At 37.4% G+C, this 17,106-nt stretch overlaps 1 protein-coding gene across 2 annotated transcripts in view; it reads right to left on the reverse strand.

Annotated features, from left to right (window-relative positions):
* Positions 1-14,499, reverse strand: part of LOC129747454 (uncharacterized) — a 32,703-nt gene extending 18,204 nt beyond the window's left edge. For both annotated transcript variants that reach the window (XM_055741691.1, XM_055741690.1), the window contains exon 1: positions 13,723-14,499. In XM_055741691.1, coding sequence (XP_055597666.1) covers positions 13,723-13,772 — 50 coding nt within the window. In that variant the 5' untranslated portion in view covers positions 13,773-14,499. The remainder of the gene's footprint in view (positions 1-13,722) is intronic.
* Between the last annotated feature and the right edge of the window lie 2,607 nt (positions 14,500-17,106).

Genomic DNA, 17,106 nt, shown 5'->3' on the forward strand with positions numbered 1-17,106 from the left:
TCTCTTCTCAACCTTGTTGATCGATTTGACCGAAATGTGAGCATTTTGAAAAAGCTCGGTGAGCCCACAGACAGCTGGAGTTCACTTCTCGTTTTCCAACTCAGCAATAGATTAGAGCCGAACACCTTGAGGGAGTGGGAAAACCATATTGCTCGTGCCACCATGGCAAACCACGATTTGTCAGAGATGCCTCTCTATTCGGAAATGATAGTTTTTCTCCAAAACCACGCTCGTGTTTTGCAAGCTCTCGTTCCTGCACCTAGTCGCAATAGAGAACCAAGAATAAAGCTCCAGCCAAAGTTCTCTACCTTACACGTCGCTCAAGATTCCCACCCAAGCTATTCGACAGGGCGCAGCTGCCTCCAGTGTGGTAGCGACCACTATTTGTACCAGTGCTTTAAATTTCGAAAGCTCTCTCCGAAACAGCGATTTGATTTCGTCAAACAACATCGATTGTGTTTGAACTGCCTCAAGACATCTGCTCATGGTTGCAGAGATTGCTCGTCAGATGGTTGCCGAAAATGTAGGAAGCGGCATCATACCCTCATACACCTCCAACCAATCGAACAAAAACCCGAAAATTCTAACCCATCCGAAAACCAACAGCATAGAGCTCAACCCTCCACCAATCCACCTTTTGCTCCCCGTACACAGTTACCTAGTCAAATTGCATCCACATCCAGCACATCTCTCGTATCAGTGGACCAATTCAAAACACCAGACTCTCTCGCATCCACTTCGTCTCAGCCCCCAACGACCCCACATCAGGCGTTCACGGCCCACTCGGCGAAGCTTCCCACCGATATTGTTTTGCTTTCCACGGCGCTGGTTTATATCGAGGACTGTGCAGGAGAAAAGTTTACCGCCCGAGTTTTGCTCGATAGTTGCTCGCAGTTTAATTTGATGACGGAGTCGTTCTATCAGAAACTCAAACTGCCTATTGAGAAAGATCACGTAAAGCTTGGTGGGGTTGGGCAACACGTCACTTCGGTGAACAGATCAGTAAAATCCATCGTTTCGTCTCGGGTTTCGGCTCTCAGTTGGCAGCTTAAGTTCCTCGTTTTGCCTACCATTTCTCATGACCAACCCTCCCATCCACTGATGACTACAGATTGGGAGATTCCCAGTTGGATTACTCTGGCAGATCCAACTTTTTGTACGCCTGCTGCTGTCGATGCTCTCTTGGGTGCGGACGTTTTCTTCCAGCTTTTACGTTATGGCAAAATTACAATCGGAGATCATTTGCCCATTCTCCAAAACACCGTGCTGGGCTGGATAGTTTCTGGTAGGTGCTCTATTCGCTCGTCTGAAGTCGAAATTCAGAGATGTCATCTCACACACAACCAACGGCTGGAACAGCTGGTGAATCGATTTTGGGCCCTGGAAGAATGCGGATCCAAAACTTGTTGGTCTCCTTCTGAAAAGCTTTGTGAGCAACATTTTGTCGAAAATGTGTCGCGCAACACAGATGGGAGATATGTTGTACGCCTGCCGATGAAGAAAGAACTTTTACCCCGTCTGCGCGACAATCGATTCAATGCGCAGCGTCGTTTTTTCGCGCTTGAGCGCAAATTGGACACAAATCCAACGCTTCGAAAGCAATATGAGGACTTTATCAATGAGTTTCTCCAATTGGGCCATATGAGGCAAATCGCTCCATCAGAATTGTCGAAAGAAAATGCATCTTTACCCCGCTATTTTTTGCCCCACCATGCTGTCCTGCGCCCCGAGAGCTCGACCACGAAACTCCGCACAGTCTTCGATGCCTCCTGCAAAAGCTGCTCCGGTCTGTCGCTCAACGACGTTCTTCTGGCTGGGCCTACAATTCAAGACACACTCCTGAGCATCGTGTTGCGGTTCAGAATGCATGCCTACGTTGTCACTGGAGACATTGCCAAAATGTATCGTCAGGTGCTGGTGCATGAGGAAAATCAGCCATTGCAGCGAATATTTTGGCGAAGCAGCAAAAGTGAGGAGCTCAAAACGTACCAGCTGCTTACGGTTACATATGGTACGAACTGTGCACCCTTCCTCGCCACTCGCGTCCTCCAGCAGCTCGCAGAAGACGAGCGTTCTCGATACCCTCTGGCGGCTTCTGTTGTGATTAAAGACCTTCACATGGATGATCTTTTAACTGGGCAAGATGATCTTGAGCAACTTAAGAAGATTTGCATCGAGCTGCTCAGCATTTTTTCGTCGGCTGGCATGGATCTGCGGAAAATATCGTCGAACTCGCAACAAATATTGAATGTTGTTCCCGAAGAATGCAGAGAAACAAAAACGCTTATCGAATTCGATTCCGAATTCCCAATCAAGACTCTCGGTTTGCTGTGGGAGCCAGCAACCGATTCGATTCTTTACAAAAGGCCAAACTTTACTCGTCACAAATTCTACACGAAAAGAATCATTCTCTCGCAGACTGCAAGCTTTTTCGACCCTCTAGGTTTGCTAGGTCCCGCAATCGTCAAGGCAAAAATAATCATCCAAACTCTTTGGAAATTGAATTTCGATTGGGATTATCGTTTGCCCGAAAATTTCACGCTAGAGTGGGAGGAATATCAAAGCCAATTCCATCGTTTGAAAAACTTCACCATCCCTAGGCACGTAAAATCGCTCTGCCGCCCAGCTTGCGTTCAAATGCATGGTTTTAGCGACGCATCAGAACACGCATACGGTGCCTGCGTTTACTTGCGTTCTGTTGCGCCTGATGGATATGTTACCATACGTCTTCTCGCCGCCAAATCTCGTGTCGCACCAGTAAATACGAAATCGATCGCACGCTTGGAACTATGTGGTGCTCTACTTCTTTCCCGCTTATTGCTCATGGTCTGCGACAGCATCGGGTTGCAGGACAACATCTTTTTATGGACCGACTCTACAATTGTGCTGCACTGGTTGTCTGCTAGTCCATCTTCTTGGCAGACGTTCGTCGGAAATAGAGTTGCGGAAATCCAAGAGTTAACAGCTCACTGCTCCTGGCATCACGTTCCTGGTACCGAAAATCCCGCTGACCTGATCTCGAGAGGTCTTGACATCGGCGATCTTATCGACAGCTCGTTGTGGTGGAATGGCCCTCCATGGTTAGCAGAGGCGAATCAACCGTGGCCAGAGGCACCTGAAAGCTTTGACAACATCAAAGAGAAGCATTTGGAGGCAAGAAAGGGATTAGTTCTGTCCATCGCAAATTCGTCCGAGACAGACCTCATCGAAAACTTTTCGTCGTTCACTCGCTTGTTGAGAATCGCTGCACTGTGCAGGCGGTTTTTCGCCAAAATTCGTTACTGTCGACAAGTTAGAAAATCATTGCCTCATCCTACTGAACCACCACCCCCTGGGCCTATCACTGTAGACGAACTTAACGAAACACTCCTCGCAATTGTACGCCGAGTTCAAGAACAAACTTTCGGAAAAGAGTTTGCTGCCTTGCGTTTTGGAAAACCGCTACCGTCGTCATCGCCGCTTCGCTACCTGGCCCCCAAGTTGTGTGGTGACTTAATTCGCGTTGGTGGCCGGCTCTCTTACGCATCCATTTCGTCCGAGGCAAAAAATCCTCTCGTACTACCACGCAACCATTATTTGTCTCGTCTTATCGCCGAAACCATGCATCGAGATCAACTACATTGTGGCCCCCAATTTCTGCTGGCCTCACTTCGTCAACGCTTCTGGCCGCTTGGTGGTCGGAATTTGGTCCGCAGCGTCGTGCATGGATGCGTTACATGCGTAAAAGCCCGCCCTCGGTCATTATCCCAGCAGATGGGCCAACTTCCTGCTGTACGAGTCACCCAATCTTATGCGTTCGAAAATGTTGGAATCGATTTCGCTGGCCCATTTTATTTGAAAAGGCCGAGCCCACGGTCTGCGCCTGTGAAATCGTATGTGGCTGTCTTCATCTGTATGGCCACGAAAGCAGTTCACCTGGAGCTGGTCAGCGACCTGACATCAGCCTCATTCATCGCATGTCTCCGCCGATTTGTGGGCCGGCGTGGCAGACCAGCAAACATCTTCTGCGATAATGCCACAAACTTCGTTGGGGCTGATCGAGAGCTGCGCAACTTATTTCGATCCACTGAACATCGTCACGCAGTAGTCAACGAAACTGCCGATCAACTAGTGCGATTCAACTTTATACCACCACGATCTCCCTCATTTGGTGGCCTTTGGGAATCGTGCGTGAAGATTATGAAACACCATCTTCGTCGTATCATCGGGAATGCGTTCCTGAGCTACGAGGCATTCATCACCGTGCTGGCGCAGGTCGAAGCCTGCCTCAATTCGAGGCCAATCACTCCATTGACATCCGATCCAAACGACATGAGAGTGCTCACCCCCGGGCATTTCATCACTGGTCGCCCCCTGAATGCCCTACCCGAACGTGACGTAACGAACGCTCCAGAAGGCCTCCTACACCGCTGGGAAAGAGTCCAGCAGCAGACGCAGCATTTTTGGCAACGGTGGCACCAAGAGTACCTCACATCCCTCCAGCAACGGTACAAGTGGTCAACGAAAACGAGCAACCTGATCAACGGAGCAATGGTTTTGCTCAGAGACGATATCCTGCCGATCCTGAAGTGGCCAATGGGTCGAGTGGTGGCCGTACATCCTGGTTCCGATGGTCTGGTTCGCGTGGCCACAATCAAGCTGCCCAACGGGTCAACAACAAAGCGAGCCATCTCCAAACTTTGCGTTCTCCCCGTCGAGGTCGATCCTGCAGCGCTCGAACATCTACTACCCCAGGTCAACGAGGTCCAGAATTCCACAGAGTCAACTGGCGACTCTGGTGACATCGAAAACGAAGAAGAAAGTGTTGAAACTTAAATCGTTCAAGGTGGCCGGTGTGTTTAACATTTAGAAATAAATAGAGTTAGAATAAAACGAACACACAATTTACAACATTCATTTACACTCTAACACTGAACACAAGAACAAAATTTGTTGGCATGAAATAATTCACCCCAGGCTATACTCCACCCTAGGTGCAAATTTGCTTCCACAATAGCCACAATCGACACAATTCTATGTACTACAGACCAAAGAATTTATTATTCCCGATCTTGAGCGAGATCTACACAATTCCCCCAGGCTAGGTAGATAGGCAGCTAGGGATGATAAAAGCTGGTCAGCTTCCAGCATCCAGAGACAGTTCTCGCGCCACCGGTCACCGATCAGGACAAGTCTATGTCGCTATCGGTTGTAAATAAAATTATAAGTTGCAATCACAGTTGATTGACTTTTGATTACCGGTGAAGAAAATCCCCGTGTCAGTCCGTTTGACTTCCCAAGTGCCCCGATCTTGTCGTGTCGGCGGAGTCGCGAATTACACCCGCGAATAGTCCGCAATTTATTCAAGTCTCGTGTCGAACAGATAAGATTGTAGGTTATTTATATTTGAAATTGAAACATAAACTTCGTGAGACAGAATACTACGAAGAAAAAAAAATCAACAAAAAAAACTTCATTGAAATCAAGTTAACGATTTCGATTTCGAGCTTGTTTTTGTGTCAAAAAAGTTTTTTGGTTTATGAAAAAGAATTTAGTTGAATTTTTAAACTTTAATCAAATGAAGTTAGTGAATATATTCCTACTTAGAATACGTAATATTCAATATTTCTGCTTCTTTATTTTTATTTCCTTTTCTGAATACTAAAAACAATTCAAAACATGTATCAATTCTTACAAATATTCCAAAATGTGCAATTGAGTAATTTAATGATATTTCTGAATGACAAATTGCAACAGTTCGGGATCTGCTAAAGGTTTCTTAAAGATCATCTAAAATTGCATAATATAACCAATTTTTAATAAGAATGAAAGCTTTAAATTGAGATTTATAAATTTTTAAATAAATATTATAAAATGAAAAAATCCGATTAATTCCTAAATTTAGAGCTTGAACAAATCTCAGAATTTGATAAATTTAAAGATCTTAATTTAATACTCGATTCCAAAATTCCAATAAAGTGTTAATATTCGATACTTTTATTATTTTCAAATTCCCATGCAATTTCTTCATAGGAAAAAAACTTCCCATGAGTTACGATTGTAAAATTTATTAAGTTCTATTTAATTCAGTGCTTAGCGTTAGGTAAATGTTGTGTGAATAGCAAAAAAGTTATAGTAGTGTTTCATCACTATTCGATTTATTTTTTGCAATATCTCTCGAATTATTACGTTGAAAATAAATTAAAGCAGTACCTACTAAAACTTGTTAATTACAGGCACTAAAACAGTGTATGTTTGTTATCACTTCAGTTTTATGGTAAAAATAATTTCATTTGATCATATCATGTCGTGTAAAATACGAAGTTTCAACATTATTTTGATGCCTATTAGGACCTGGTGAGAAAAATATCTAGCTTAGCCGAGACACACGTCTTTGAAAGCATTTCCTTGTTTCTATACTTGAACGCAAGTTTGAACAAAATAAAGTTTGCCATGAAATATTTCTTATATTTTCCAGTGAAACACATCACACCCAGTTGCTAAGCACATAGCTGTAGAAATTCTGGTTCGACTTCCGATCAATTTTTCCATTTTTGCTCGAGATTTTCAAATGGGAAACTAGAGTAAATAATAACTAAGAATAATTCGCATCACTTATCTGAAAATTCGGACCAGGTACCTATACTTAATTGTTCCGCTGTTGAAAAGCACTTTCTGTTTGATTTTGAATTCCGGAGATGGAGCCCCATTTCTGAAAAGCCACATAATTTGAAGTAAATTACACTTTTTAACAGATTGTTCCAGTGATATTTCACTTTCCAATCGAAGAACATTAAAAAGCCCAACACTTCAAACAAAGATAACCAATTCTTATTTCGTTTTTCGAACACATTCTTGCAAAAACTATCATTAATAAAAGTTCAACAACTTACGACAAACAAAGAACGATTCAAAGCAAAAAGAGATTAAATAGTCAAATAAATAATTTGTTGGGCATTAGCGGTACATAAAAAAATGTCATGTCGGACAATCAAATTTTAATGGGAAAGGTTATTTAACTGTACCTGGTATTGTTTGCATAGTAATTATCTGGAAATATAATAAAGAAATACCACTTATCTTAAACATCCCGCCGATCGCACAGAAATAGGATCCAGGGTCAGTCCGGAGGGCGCAGAACCAGCCCCTTTCAGGCACAGTTCCAGCAAAGAGTATTCCGAGAAATTTTCGGCGAATCGGAATCAGGAAGCCAAACAACTTAGAGAAACCTGTTATAATCCTCAAGTATAACACTCAACACTTATTTAAAACTGCACTTGTATATAGATCATAAAAATATCAAAAAACTATTAAAATTTTCAAGTTTTTGACACGAGATAAATTTTTCGCGTCGTATCAAGCCAGAGCCTACTCCGATCCGTCCAGTGGATTGTAGCCTTTCTTACAGTCTATAAATTATATTTGGATACACATGACACAAAATAATAAGTAAATGATAGTTTTATAAATTCAGAGTTATGATTTCGAACGTAGTAAATCCTAAATGAATTTAAGATTCAAAACTTTGTATAGGATGAAGGTATTTTGAAATAACTATAATTTTCACATAAATAACATAATTGGAAACTAATTGATTGAGTTCTGGAATATCTTGTATGATCCCGTTTCAATGACATTACGATCTTTCGACATCGACATCTATCGACATCGGAAATTTGACTGTTATCGAGTGCACACATAATATTTTAATGCATTTTGATTTTTTTTTGTTTATTTGTGACACTTTACCAATGCTTTGGCATTCGTGTCAAGGTGCATTTTGATGATTATTGATTTTCATTTTACATTTTCGTCATTTTTGTCATTTCTGTCATTTTTATCATTTTTGTCAATTTTGTCATTTTTTTCAATTTTGTTTTTTTGCCAATTTTGTTTAATCAATTTTTTCAATTTTCTGTTTCATCAATATTGACAAAATGTTTTATCAATTTTGTTTACTCCACACAGACACAGATTTTTCTGTTTTATCAATTTGACCTACATGTTCTGCCATCAATTTTTTCAATTATCTTTATTTTTTCAATTATACCAATTTTTAAATTTTGTCAACTTTGTCAATTTATTTCAATTTTGACAATTAGGTCAAATTGATGAAACAAAAAAAAAACTGTCCAAATTGACCATCTTGGCCACATTGACAAAACTGAATAAACAAAATTGACAAAATAGAATGGATCGATTTAAGCGCCTTCTGCGTAGTTTTCCGCTAGATAGATAAAATCTGCCATCTATCATTTTAGTATAAAACCTTTTTATTTTTAACAGATGGCGGTGCTAAAGCAAAATCAGGTTAGGGTGACATGAAATCATTAAGATTTTTGATAAATTAAACTGTAAATTAAATCCTAGTATAATCAGCAAATAAATGGCCTGAAAATTTTATTCCACAACTGTTGAATAAAAAGAACGTTTGAATTACTTCAATGGGATGAAAAAGATTAGTTTTTTTTTCAATAGCGTCCACGGTTTTTAGAACTCATAGAACAAGCATTCCAGATTTCCCGGTTTTATCCGGGCGTATCCAGATATTCAAGGAAAATATAGAGGCGATTCCGAAAAGTACGGATGTATTCACAAAATTTGCTAAATTTACCAAAAAAAATCAAATTGAGTGAAGATAAGTTTTGAATTTGGATCCAAAAACGATTTTTTATAATTATTTTCATCAAAATTAATAAAAAAAATTTTAAAATTATTTAACACAATTTTATGTGCTTCGACGATAAAATAAAGGTTCACAAGATTTTTTCCTATTTTTATTATCTTGTTTAAATATTGGATTAATTTGGATTGAATGCACGGTTTTCCCCGGTTTAAAAAAAATGACTAGGGCCGAAAACGTGCTGGAAAATTGCGGGAATGCATAGTATAGAATTCCATCGTTTTTTGCTCCGCTTACACCCAATCCTCTCAGACGAGCACGCACATAAAATCGCTCGACCATATAGCTATTTTTAATTTGTTGAGAAAAAAAACGAACTTCAACATAAATTAAAACTTCATAAAATCTGCCAGCCTATCTTTTCATGTTTACTTCATGCTTATCCTTTGCGTTCGTTCTTGTTTATTATGAAAATAAAACAAATCTTGCGGTAACTATGGTAACTGTGGTAACGCACTATGAGAGATTGTCATACAAGCAAGCGGACAAAAATATATGCAAAATGTTTTCAACAATTTGACTATCTTTTTTTTTTGGTTTTAGGTTAACATTTCAAAATATCAATTTGAATGTGTCATAAATGTTCATTACAAAGGGTAAAAATCTTGCATGTATTTGTACAGAACTCAGGCCCCTATCCTGTCGGTTGCTGCCTAAACACTCCTAGTCAGATCTGATTTGTGAAAAAAAAAAAACATGTTTGAATAGTTAGGACAATAAAGGTGACCCATTAAGGTGACAAGTTTCAAAATCAAAGACGGATGAGCTGAAAATCTGATCAGTCTTATAGGTCCAGAAACTGACAATGGTGAAATTCTCGAAAAGCTCCAAATCTTCAGATCGTAACTGAACTCTTCAGAACTTGTTAGAATATCCACGCAAAACTTGCAAAAAATCAGCCGGACTTAAATGATCTCGTCTGAAAACTTTCTGATTTCCTCGTTTTCTCACGCTTTACCTTATTAGTGACTCTGAAGCCACTTTATAAAGATTTACGTTTACAACAATATATTATTCGCAGAAGATCTTTGTTATCGGTGATCAAAATTTGCTTTTTAGTTCTTTTCCTTCTAACATAGTGAAGTTTTTCTTCATTTTTCAATATCTTAAAAATGGAAGAGTTCTGAAATTTGAGCTTTTCCTTAACAAAGTATCGACTTTCATGAAATATTTAGATAATTTTTTTTCGATTTTTGTCCACGTGATCTCTCATAGTGCAACACAGTGTCATGTTTTGTTGATATTTCTGTATTTTCTATGCTACTTAGATCATGAGGTTTGACAGCTCTGAGCACTAGTAGCGACTCCACTCGGAAAATTAGCTTTTTCCATCGATCCATTAATAAAATTGACAAAATTGATAAAAAATATTGTCAATATTGATGAAACAGAAAATTTAAAAAATTGATTGTACAAAATTGGCAAAAAAATGAAAATTTAAAAAAAATTGACAAAATGGACAAAACTGATAAAAATGACAGAAATGACAAAAATAACGAAAATGTAAAATGAAAATCAATAATCATCAAAATGTATTAAATTTTTATGTGTGCGCTCGATAACAGTGAAATTGCTGTTTGATTCACGGATCACTTTTTATGCAAGCCAAACATAAAATGTCTTAATTACTAGCTCAACCCAATTGCCCTTTAAATGTATACTAGTAAGAATGCGCCTGAAAGGTATGCTAAAAACAGTACGCAGCTTTTTGGCTTGTCGCAGTTCGTATTGAAAAAAAACACCATTTACCTAAATATTATCTGAACCGTATATTACCATCTGCTAAAAAAGATTAACTATTTTATAACAGATTTTTTAGATTTTCTCATAGTTTAACTACAAATTCGATTAAATTTTAGAGGTTTCATAAAAATGAGAACAATTCAGGACATTTAGGCACCAATTTTGAAAAATCTTCACAACTCGAGAGTTTTTAAAAAATTAAAACGGTCTCTCGAAAATCAGGACAAATCCTGATAAATCAGGTTACCTGGCATCTCTGAGCACAAGAGAAACAGCAACAACAACTGAACATTTGTAATGCACATCAGAGGTGCCAGTTGTCCTGATTTTTCAGGACTTGTCCTGACTTTCGAGAGGTTGTCCTGATTTTTCTAAAATCTTCGAATTGTCCTGATTTTTGAAAATTTGTTTTCAAAATGTACTGAATTATCCTGGATGTCAAAAAAATCTAAAATCACAATCGAATTTGTAATTGAACTATGAAAACTACGAACAAATCTGTTATGTCCTGATTTATGACAAAACCACCTGGCACCCCTTATGTACGTTTAAGTATAACTATGCGACTATGCCAACGAATAACGCGCAACGTAAGGTCGATTTTGGAAAAGGGCACATTTTTTGCAATATTTGCAAAATTTGTCAGGTGTGTAAAATTTATCAAGTTTGTAAATGTTGTCATTTTTGTTTTTTTTTTATCAATTTTGTCAACTTTGCAAATTTGGTCCAATTTGTAATTTTTGACGATTTTAACAATTGTGTCATTTTTGTAATTATAAACTATTTTGAAATTTTTGTAAATTATGTCAGTTTTGTAAATTTGTTTAATTTTTTTTCTATATTGATTCTGTCAATTTTGCATATTTTGAAAACTTTTTCAGTTATATGGTTTATATTCATTTTATCTATCCAGTTTTGCCAAATTTGTAAATATTATCATTCATGTCAAGCCATTCAAAATTGGTCAATTTTGGTAAATTTTTATCAATTTTTGCCATATTTGCAAAATTTGTCAGGTTTGTTAAAACGTGATAAAAGTTTGTAAATGTTGTGTATATTGTAATTTTTATCAATTTTGTCAACTATGTAAATTAGGTCCACTTTGTAATTTAAGAAAATTGAAACAATCATGGCATTTTTGATCATTTCGATATTTTTGCCAATTATGTCGGTTTTGTAAATTTGTTTTGAAAATCGTCTAGCGCTGGATTGCATCTGAATTTTTGGATTTTAATCTGAATTCTGAAACTCACTATTAGACTCGATTTTTTTTTAAATTAAGTATAAAATCAGAAATATTTTAAAGTCCAGGGAATTCAACATCTTGAAATTAACGCGTCTGTACAAAAAAAATCACTTTAAACTTTAAAACAGGTGATAAAATTAAATTGGGTGAAACTTTTTGTTGATGCATTTTCGTTGGAACAGGTTGGAACGTGAAATTACGCCTATATAAAATGTTTTTTTTAATTCGGGTAGGGCCAATAGATAGCGTCGATTTTTTAAATAGGAATTGATTAGATGTTCCGAAATTTCAAAAGCGTTTTTTTTTGTTCCGAGCTAACTGATAGTTTCGCCCATATGAAATGTTACGCTAGGTTTCTTTACATTTGGCGCGTTCGCCCTTTTTCAAACTTACTACAAAATTATCTGACAGATTCCCGCTTGCGTCGTAGTATCAAAGCCAGCCATCACTGCAGAAGAATGCGGTGATGAACCCTACACCCATCGAATGAATATGGCAAGTTCGGGCCACTTCGGGGTTGTACCCCTTTGAGAAAATCCATATTAACATTATATGGTTTTGGAGCCTCGGCTCAAAATTTTTAGGAACCGGTTCGGTCAATACTTAACTGGTATAAAAATTAAATTTTAATAATTGCTAGAATTTTAAACAATTCTCCAACTCCTTCCACCCGCTCGTTTTGTCGTCATGATGACATCATGAATGGGAGTGGAGGCTCTAATTTTTCCCTCTATACACAGCGAGCGCGCCCATCGTGTATATGACGTCATGTATAATTTGACGTCATATATACGATAATCTTTTTAATGATTGCTGGTTGTGGCTAGCAAGCCAAATTGACACGTTTTTTGGAGTGATGATTTGATGATAATTACTATGAAAATTTATTTTTCAAACTATTTTGTTTTTTTTTTCTTTCTTTTATAGATTGAAGAAGAAAAAAATCAATTTTTTTAAGTTAAAAATCATTTTTATTGTACTGCCCAGTTTCGCAAAAACGTGAAAAAAGTTCACAAAAAATCACTCCAACACACAAATACACTGACATCGTCTGAACTCGACGAGCTGATTCGATAGGTACCTATAAAGGTATATCTAAGACCCATAATTAATGATCTCCCAAATCGACCGATAACTATAACTTTCTGAAAGAAAGGCAAAAACTTTCACTAAAACTATGTATAGAAAATATTTTTAAAACATTGAGAATAAAGGATACAAATCGAGAATCAAGAGCTGACAATCGGGAATGGAAAGTCTTATAATTAAAAATGTGGAATCGAAAAGAAAAATTAGACAAATGAAACAAGAAAAAATAAATGAGAAAGTTTATGTTTTCGACCGGGAATGATATATGGTAATTTTATTTGGGTTTTGAATATAGATCAAACAACGATGGTTTTTGAAATATCCGACGTTTCGACCAGTTTTGTTGGTCTTTTTCAAGGGAATTTGCTGTCTGTTGTTTTTGTCGATTTCGTTTTAGTCCAACGGCTAGGAGTCCACGAGCAGCAATCAATGGACTGCTAGCCATTGGACTAAAACGAAATCGACAAAAACAACAGACAGCAAATTCCCTTGAAAAAAAAAAACAACAAAACTGGTCGAAACATCGGGTATTTCAAAAACCACCGTTTTTTTTTTATCTATATTCACCAAAAAGCCAAAATAAAATTACCATAAATGAGAAATAAAAATGACAAACGAGAAACAAAAAATGAGAAATAAGAAATTAATGAAATGAGGAATGTGAATAAGGAAATGAGTTGAAAAACAGGATATATGAATAAGAGATAAGAAATGAGAGAAATGATATGAGAAATGAGAAAAAGGACAGCTCAAAATAAAGAAATAAGAAATACGAAACGAAAAATGAAAACAGAGAAATGAAAAATGAAAAATTAGAAATGAGAACTGAGAAACTTTTAACTTTAAATTTTGAGAAGTATTAAATAAAAAGAAAATTTCTCAAAGCCTGTTGGCTCTCTAACATTCCATCGCTATTGTTGCTAAGGACGTTCTCTTATTAATTTATTGACTCATATTTAGCGAACCGATTCCCTTCACTTACCGCGCCGAATTCCGTTCCTCCGAAAGGCATCCTTTGAAGCAATTTCCCATAATAGCTTCGATTGAGGGTGGCCCGGTAGCTTCTACTCCCGGCCGTTTTCATTCAGTGGAGCACTCCTTGTTCCTTGTTCCACCGATAAAAATATAAGAAAAAGGAAAAAAAAACTGCTACCCTTGCTGATGTTTTTCGGCCAGATTTGTTTCTTCGGTCGATTTTTTTATGATTATTATGGAAGCCTTAAAGTGCGGGGGCCGATTAACAATCCATCACTGATTTGTCGTATTGCGGCCGTTTTCGATGATTGGTTATTTGCGTGAAGATGAATCAGCAACATTATCCTGTTGATTTTCGATATCTAGGATCCAATTTTTCATCGGTTTAATTTTGGTGTTGGTATCATTTGCACTGATTTAAAGCACAATCTAAAGCCATAGAAACACAGGATTCGACACGAAACATAACATAATCGTCTTGGTGAAATCCACTTACATTTTGCATTAGCAACAAACTTGATCGATCAATGGAACAATTTTCGGGGGAATCTAATTCTAGCCATAACTCAATGAACCTCAACACTTCAATCGCTGAGGAGCACTTTTGGATCAAATAAAAAATCGACGACTTCACCGAATTTTGGCCCAACAACGAAACAACCGAAAAGACCGATATGAATCAATAAAGGAAAAGTTTTGACTTTTGATTTTGCTGAGCGTTTTGTTGTGAATTTGTGTTTTCCTCCTCGCTTTGTGACGGCGCTCTGCTATGAGTCAACAAACTAGCGTGCGAATCGAGGAAAAGCAAAAGTGGATTAAAGAGGTGCGGAAAACCGTTCCATTCTGGCACCTTCCTCTCCCCTTCCAATTCATGTGGGAGGGAAGGTGAGTTGTTTTGGTTCTGAAGCCAGAAGTCGATGTTTTTGTTTCTAGCTTGGTACCAGGTGTTGATTGAAGGCGCCATGAGAAGGGATGGGGGTTTTGGTGCCCAAAAAGAAAATGCCGAGAACGACAAACAGCTGACTGGAAAGAAAAGAAGACGCATGCGCTCCAGTTTAGGCCAACCGTGGTTTTGTTTTCGTTTCAACAGATGGAAAATGTTGGCCCAATTTTCATGGTTGGAAAGCGTGTTAGCCCCGGATCCGTTTAAATTGACCGTTTATGGTTGTAGCTGGAGCTCATCGAATTAATCAACAAACACTGGAGTTCTATAAGAAATCGTAAACGAAGGATCGTTAAACCTACAATGCGGAACTTTTTTCCCTCACGGAGAAAAAAGTATAGTTTTTTCAACAATTTTCCACTTGATTTTAACCATATATCTGATTGATTCTCGGCTAACTAAATTTATTAAATATTAAACCATAAATATGATAGGCTGTTTGGTTGATTTTATGCATTCAACTATATATGTTATAGATTCTAGTACAGGGATATTGTTAATTTTTTGCATTCAACTATAAAGATGATAGAGTTCACTACATTTGTGTGGTTGCAATTATGAATTTAACTATACATATGATCGGTTCAATTATAATTGTACGGTTCATTATTTGCGCTCAACTATAGATATGATGGATTCAACTACGAGTGTTTAGATGATTATTTTGCTTTCAAATATAATTATAATCCTTTTAAAAATATAGGTGTGATTTTCATCATTATTAGTTTTTTTAACTCAATTTATTATTATTTATTAATATGCACTATAATAAATATTCAAAATTTCACAAAATTAACCATTTATATCAGTTTTACAAATGCACGGCACTTTTTCCTGCTGGGTGCTGGATCGACGATTTTCTGATCGGTGCTGGATTGCTGTTCTGCACTCTGTGTCCTGGTCAAGATAAGGATGCGCTCACACGATTGAAAGTTTAGACTCGCCAGCTCCCTTGAAAATCCTGTATTGGAACGCTCCTTCCGGGGAACTTCTCACTCCTTTCCATTTTTGGGTTTCCGTCGGGAGTTTCTTTCTTCCAACCATTCGAGTCTGGATCAGAGAAAAACGCATTGTAAAACCAATTTAAAACAATTTCACTGAACGTACTCACTTGGAAACACATCCGCTCTTTTGTCCTGGCTCCCCGCTCGGTCAACATCCTGCCAGTGGTGCTTGCTGGAAAAGTCCGGAACCTTATATTTCACACTGCTGTTTTTGTACTGCTGGTGTTGAAAGAGGGTCTGGCGGTCCTACGCTTCGGATGGTATTGGCACCACAATTAATTCCCCCATTAAAAGCTGATAACCTAGATGAGGAAAAGAAAAATAATCGAATAAATTATTTAAAACACTAAACATACCGACACTTTGTATACCTATTCATACCGCGAGCAGTCAAATGATGGCAAACACCGTTTTCGCTAAAACTCTCTTGTTTCTCAGCCGATTTCTACCAAATTTATGGTTTTGAAAAGCTTATAATTCGACTCAAATATGTTTCTCAGACAATTTTCAGCTACAATCAATAACTTTAAAGTTATTTACAGTACAAGAAAAAATTTATGAAAAAACATGCTTCAGGAAAAAGGTTGTAAATCAGTTATTAAGTGCTCGAAAAAAATTTCACTTAGTGCCTGAGAAAGCTGAAGTTAGAAGCTATATGTTGCACATATGGAAAAATTTTTCAAAAAATTTCTAAGATCATGGCCACAAAAAATGTAAAAAAATTGTGTAAAACCCGTACTTTTAAATCAATCAACCGCCAAAGCTGTTCCTGTTACAGTAGAAAATTTTGAAAAAGTGAATTGAAAAGTAGACGTAATTTGTCACATTTTGGCATCTTTAGATTTTTGAAATACTAAATACATAATTTTTGACGGCTTTTCAAAGGTAGTTGTTTTGCGAACTTTTTATGAATCTGGATTTTCTGAGACAATCCCTACACCCAAATTCAGCTTTGCACTGAATTTTGAGTACGTTAACGTATAGTTTAGGCAATAAAACTATATGCAAAAGAAAGCTATTTTGCACAAGAAGACGGGTGAAAGGAAACGAAAAAATAAACGAGCATTCGCTCAAATTTTCTGGTTTTACTTTCAGAAATATATTTATTATATTTTTGCCAAGCATTGCACCGCCAATGCAGTTACACCACTAGAACCGGTTTGAAATAAGCTTTCTTTTGCAGTTTTATTGCCTAAACTTTACGTTAACGTATTCAAAATCCAGTGCAAAGCTGAGCTACGGTATAGGAATTGCCTCAGAAAATCCAAATTGATAAAAAGTTCGAAAAACAGCTACCTTTGAAAAGTCGTCATAAATTATGTATTTCTTATTTCAAAAATCTAAAGATGCCAAAATGTGACAAATTACGTCTTCTTTTCAATTCCCTTTTTCAAAATTTTCTACTGTAACAGGAACAGCTTTGGCGGTTGATTGATTGAAAAGT

Source organism: Uranotaenia lowii, chromosome 2 (genome assembly GCF_029784155.1).
Source record: "Uranotaenia lowii strain MFRU-FL chromosome 2, ASM2978415v1, whole genome shotgun sequence".
NCBI classification, from domain to species: Eukaryota; Metazoa; Arthropoda; class Insecta; order Diptera; family Culicidae; genus Uranotaenia; species Uranotaenia lowii.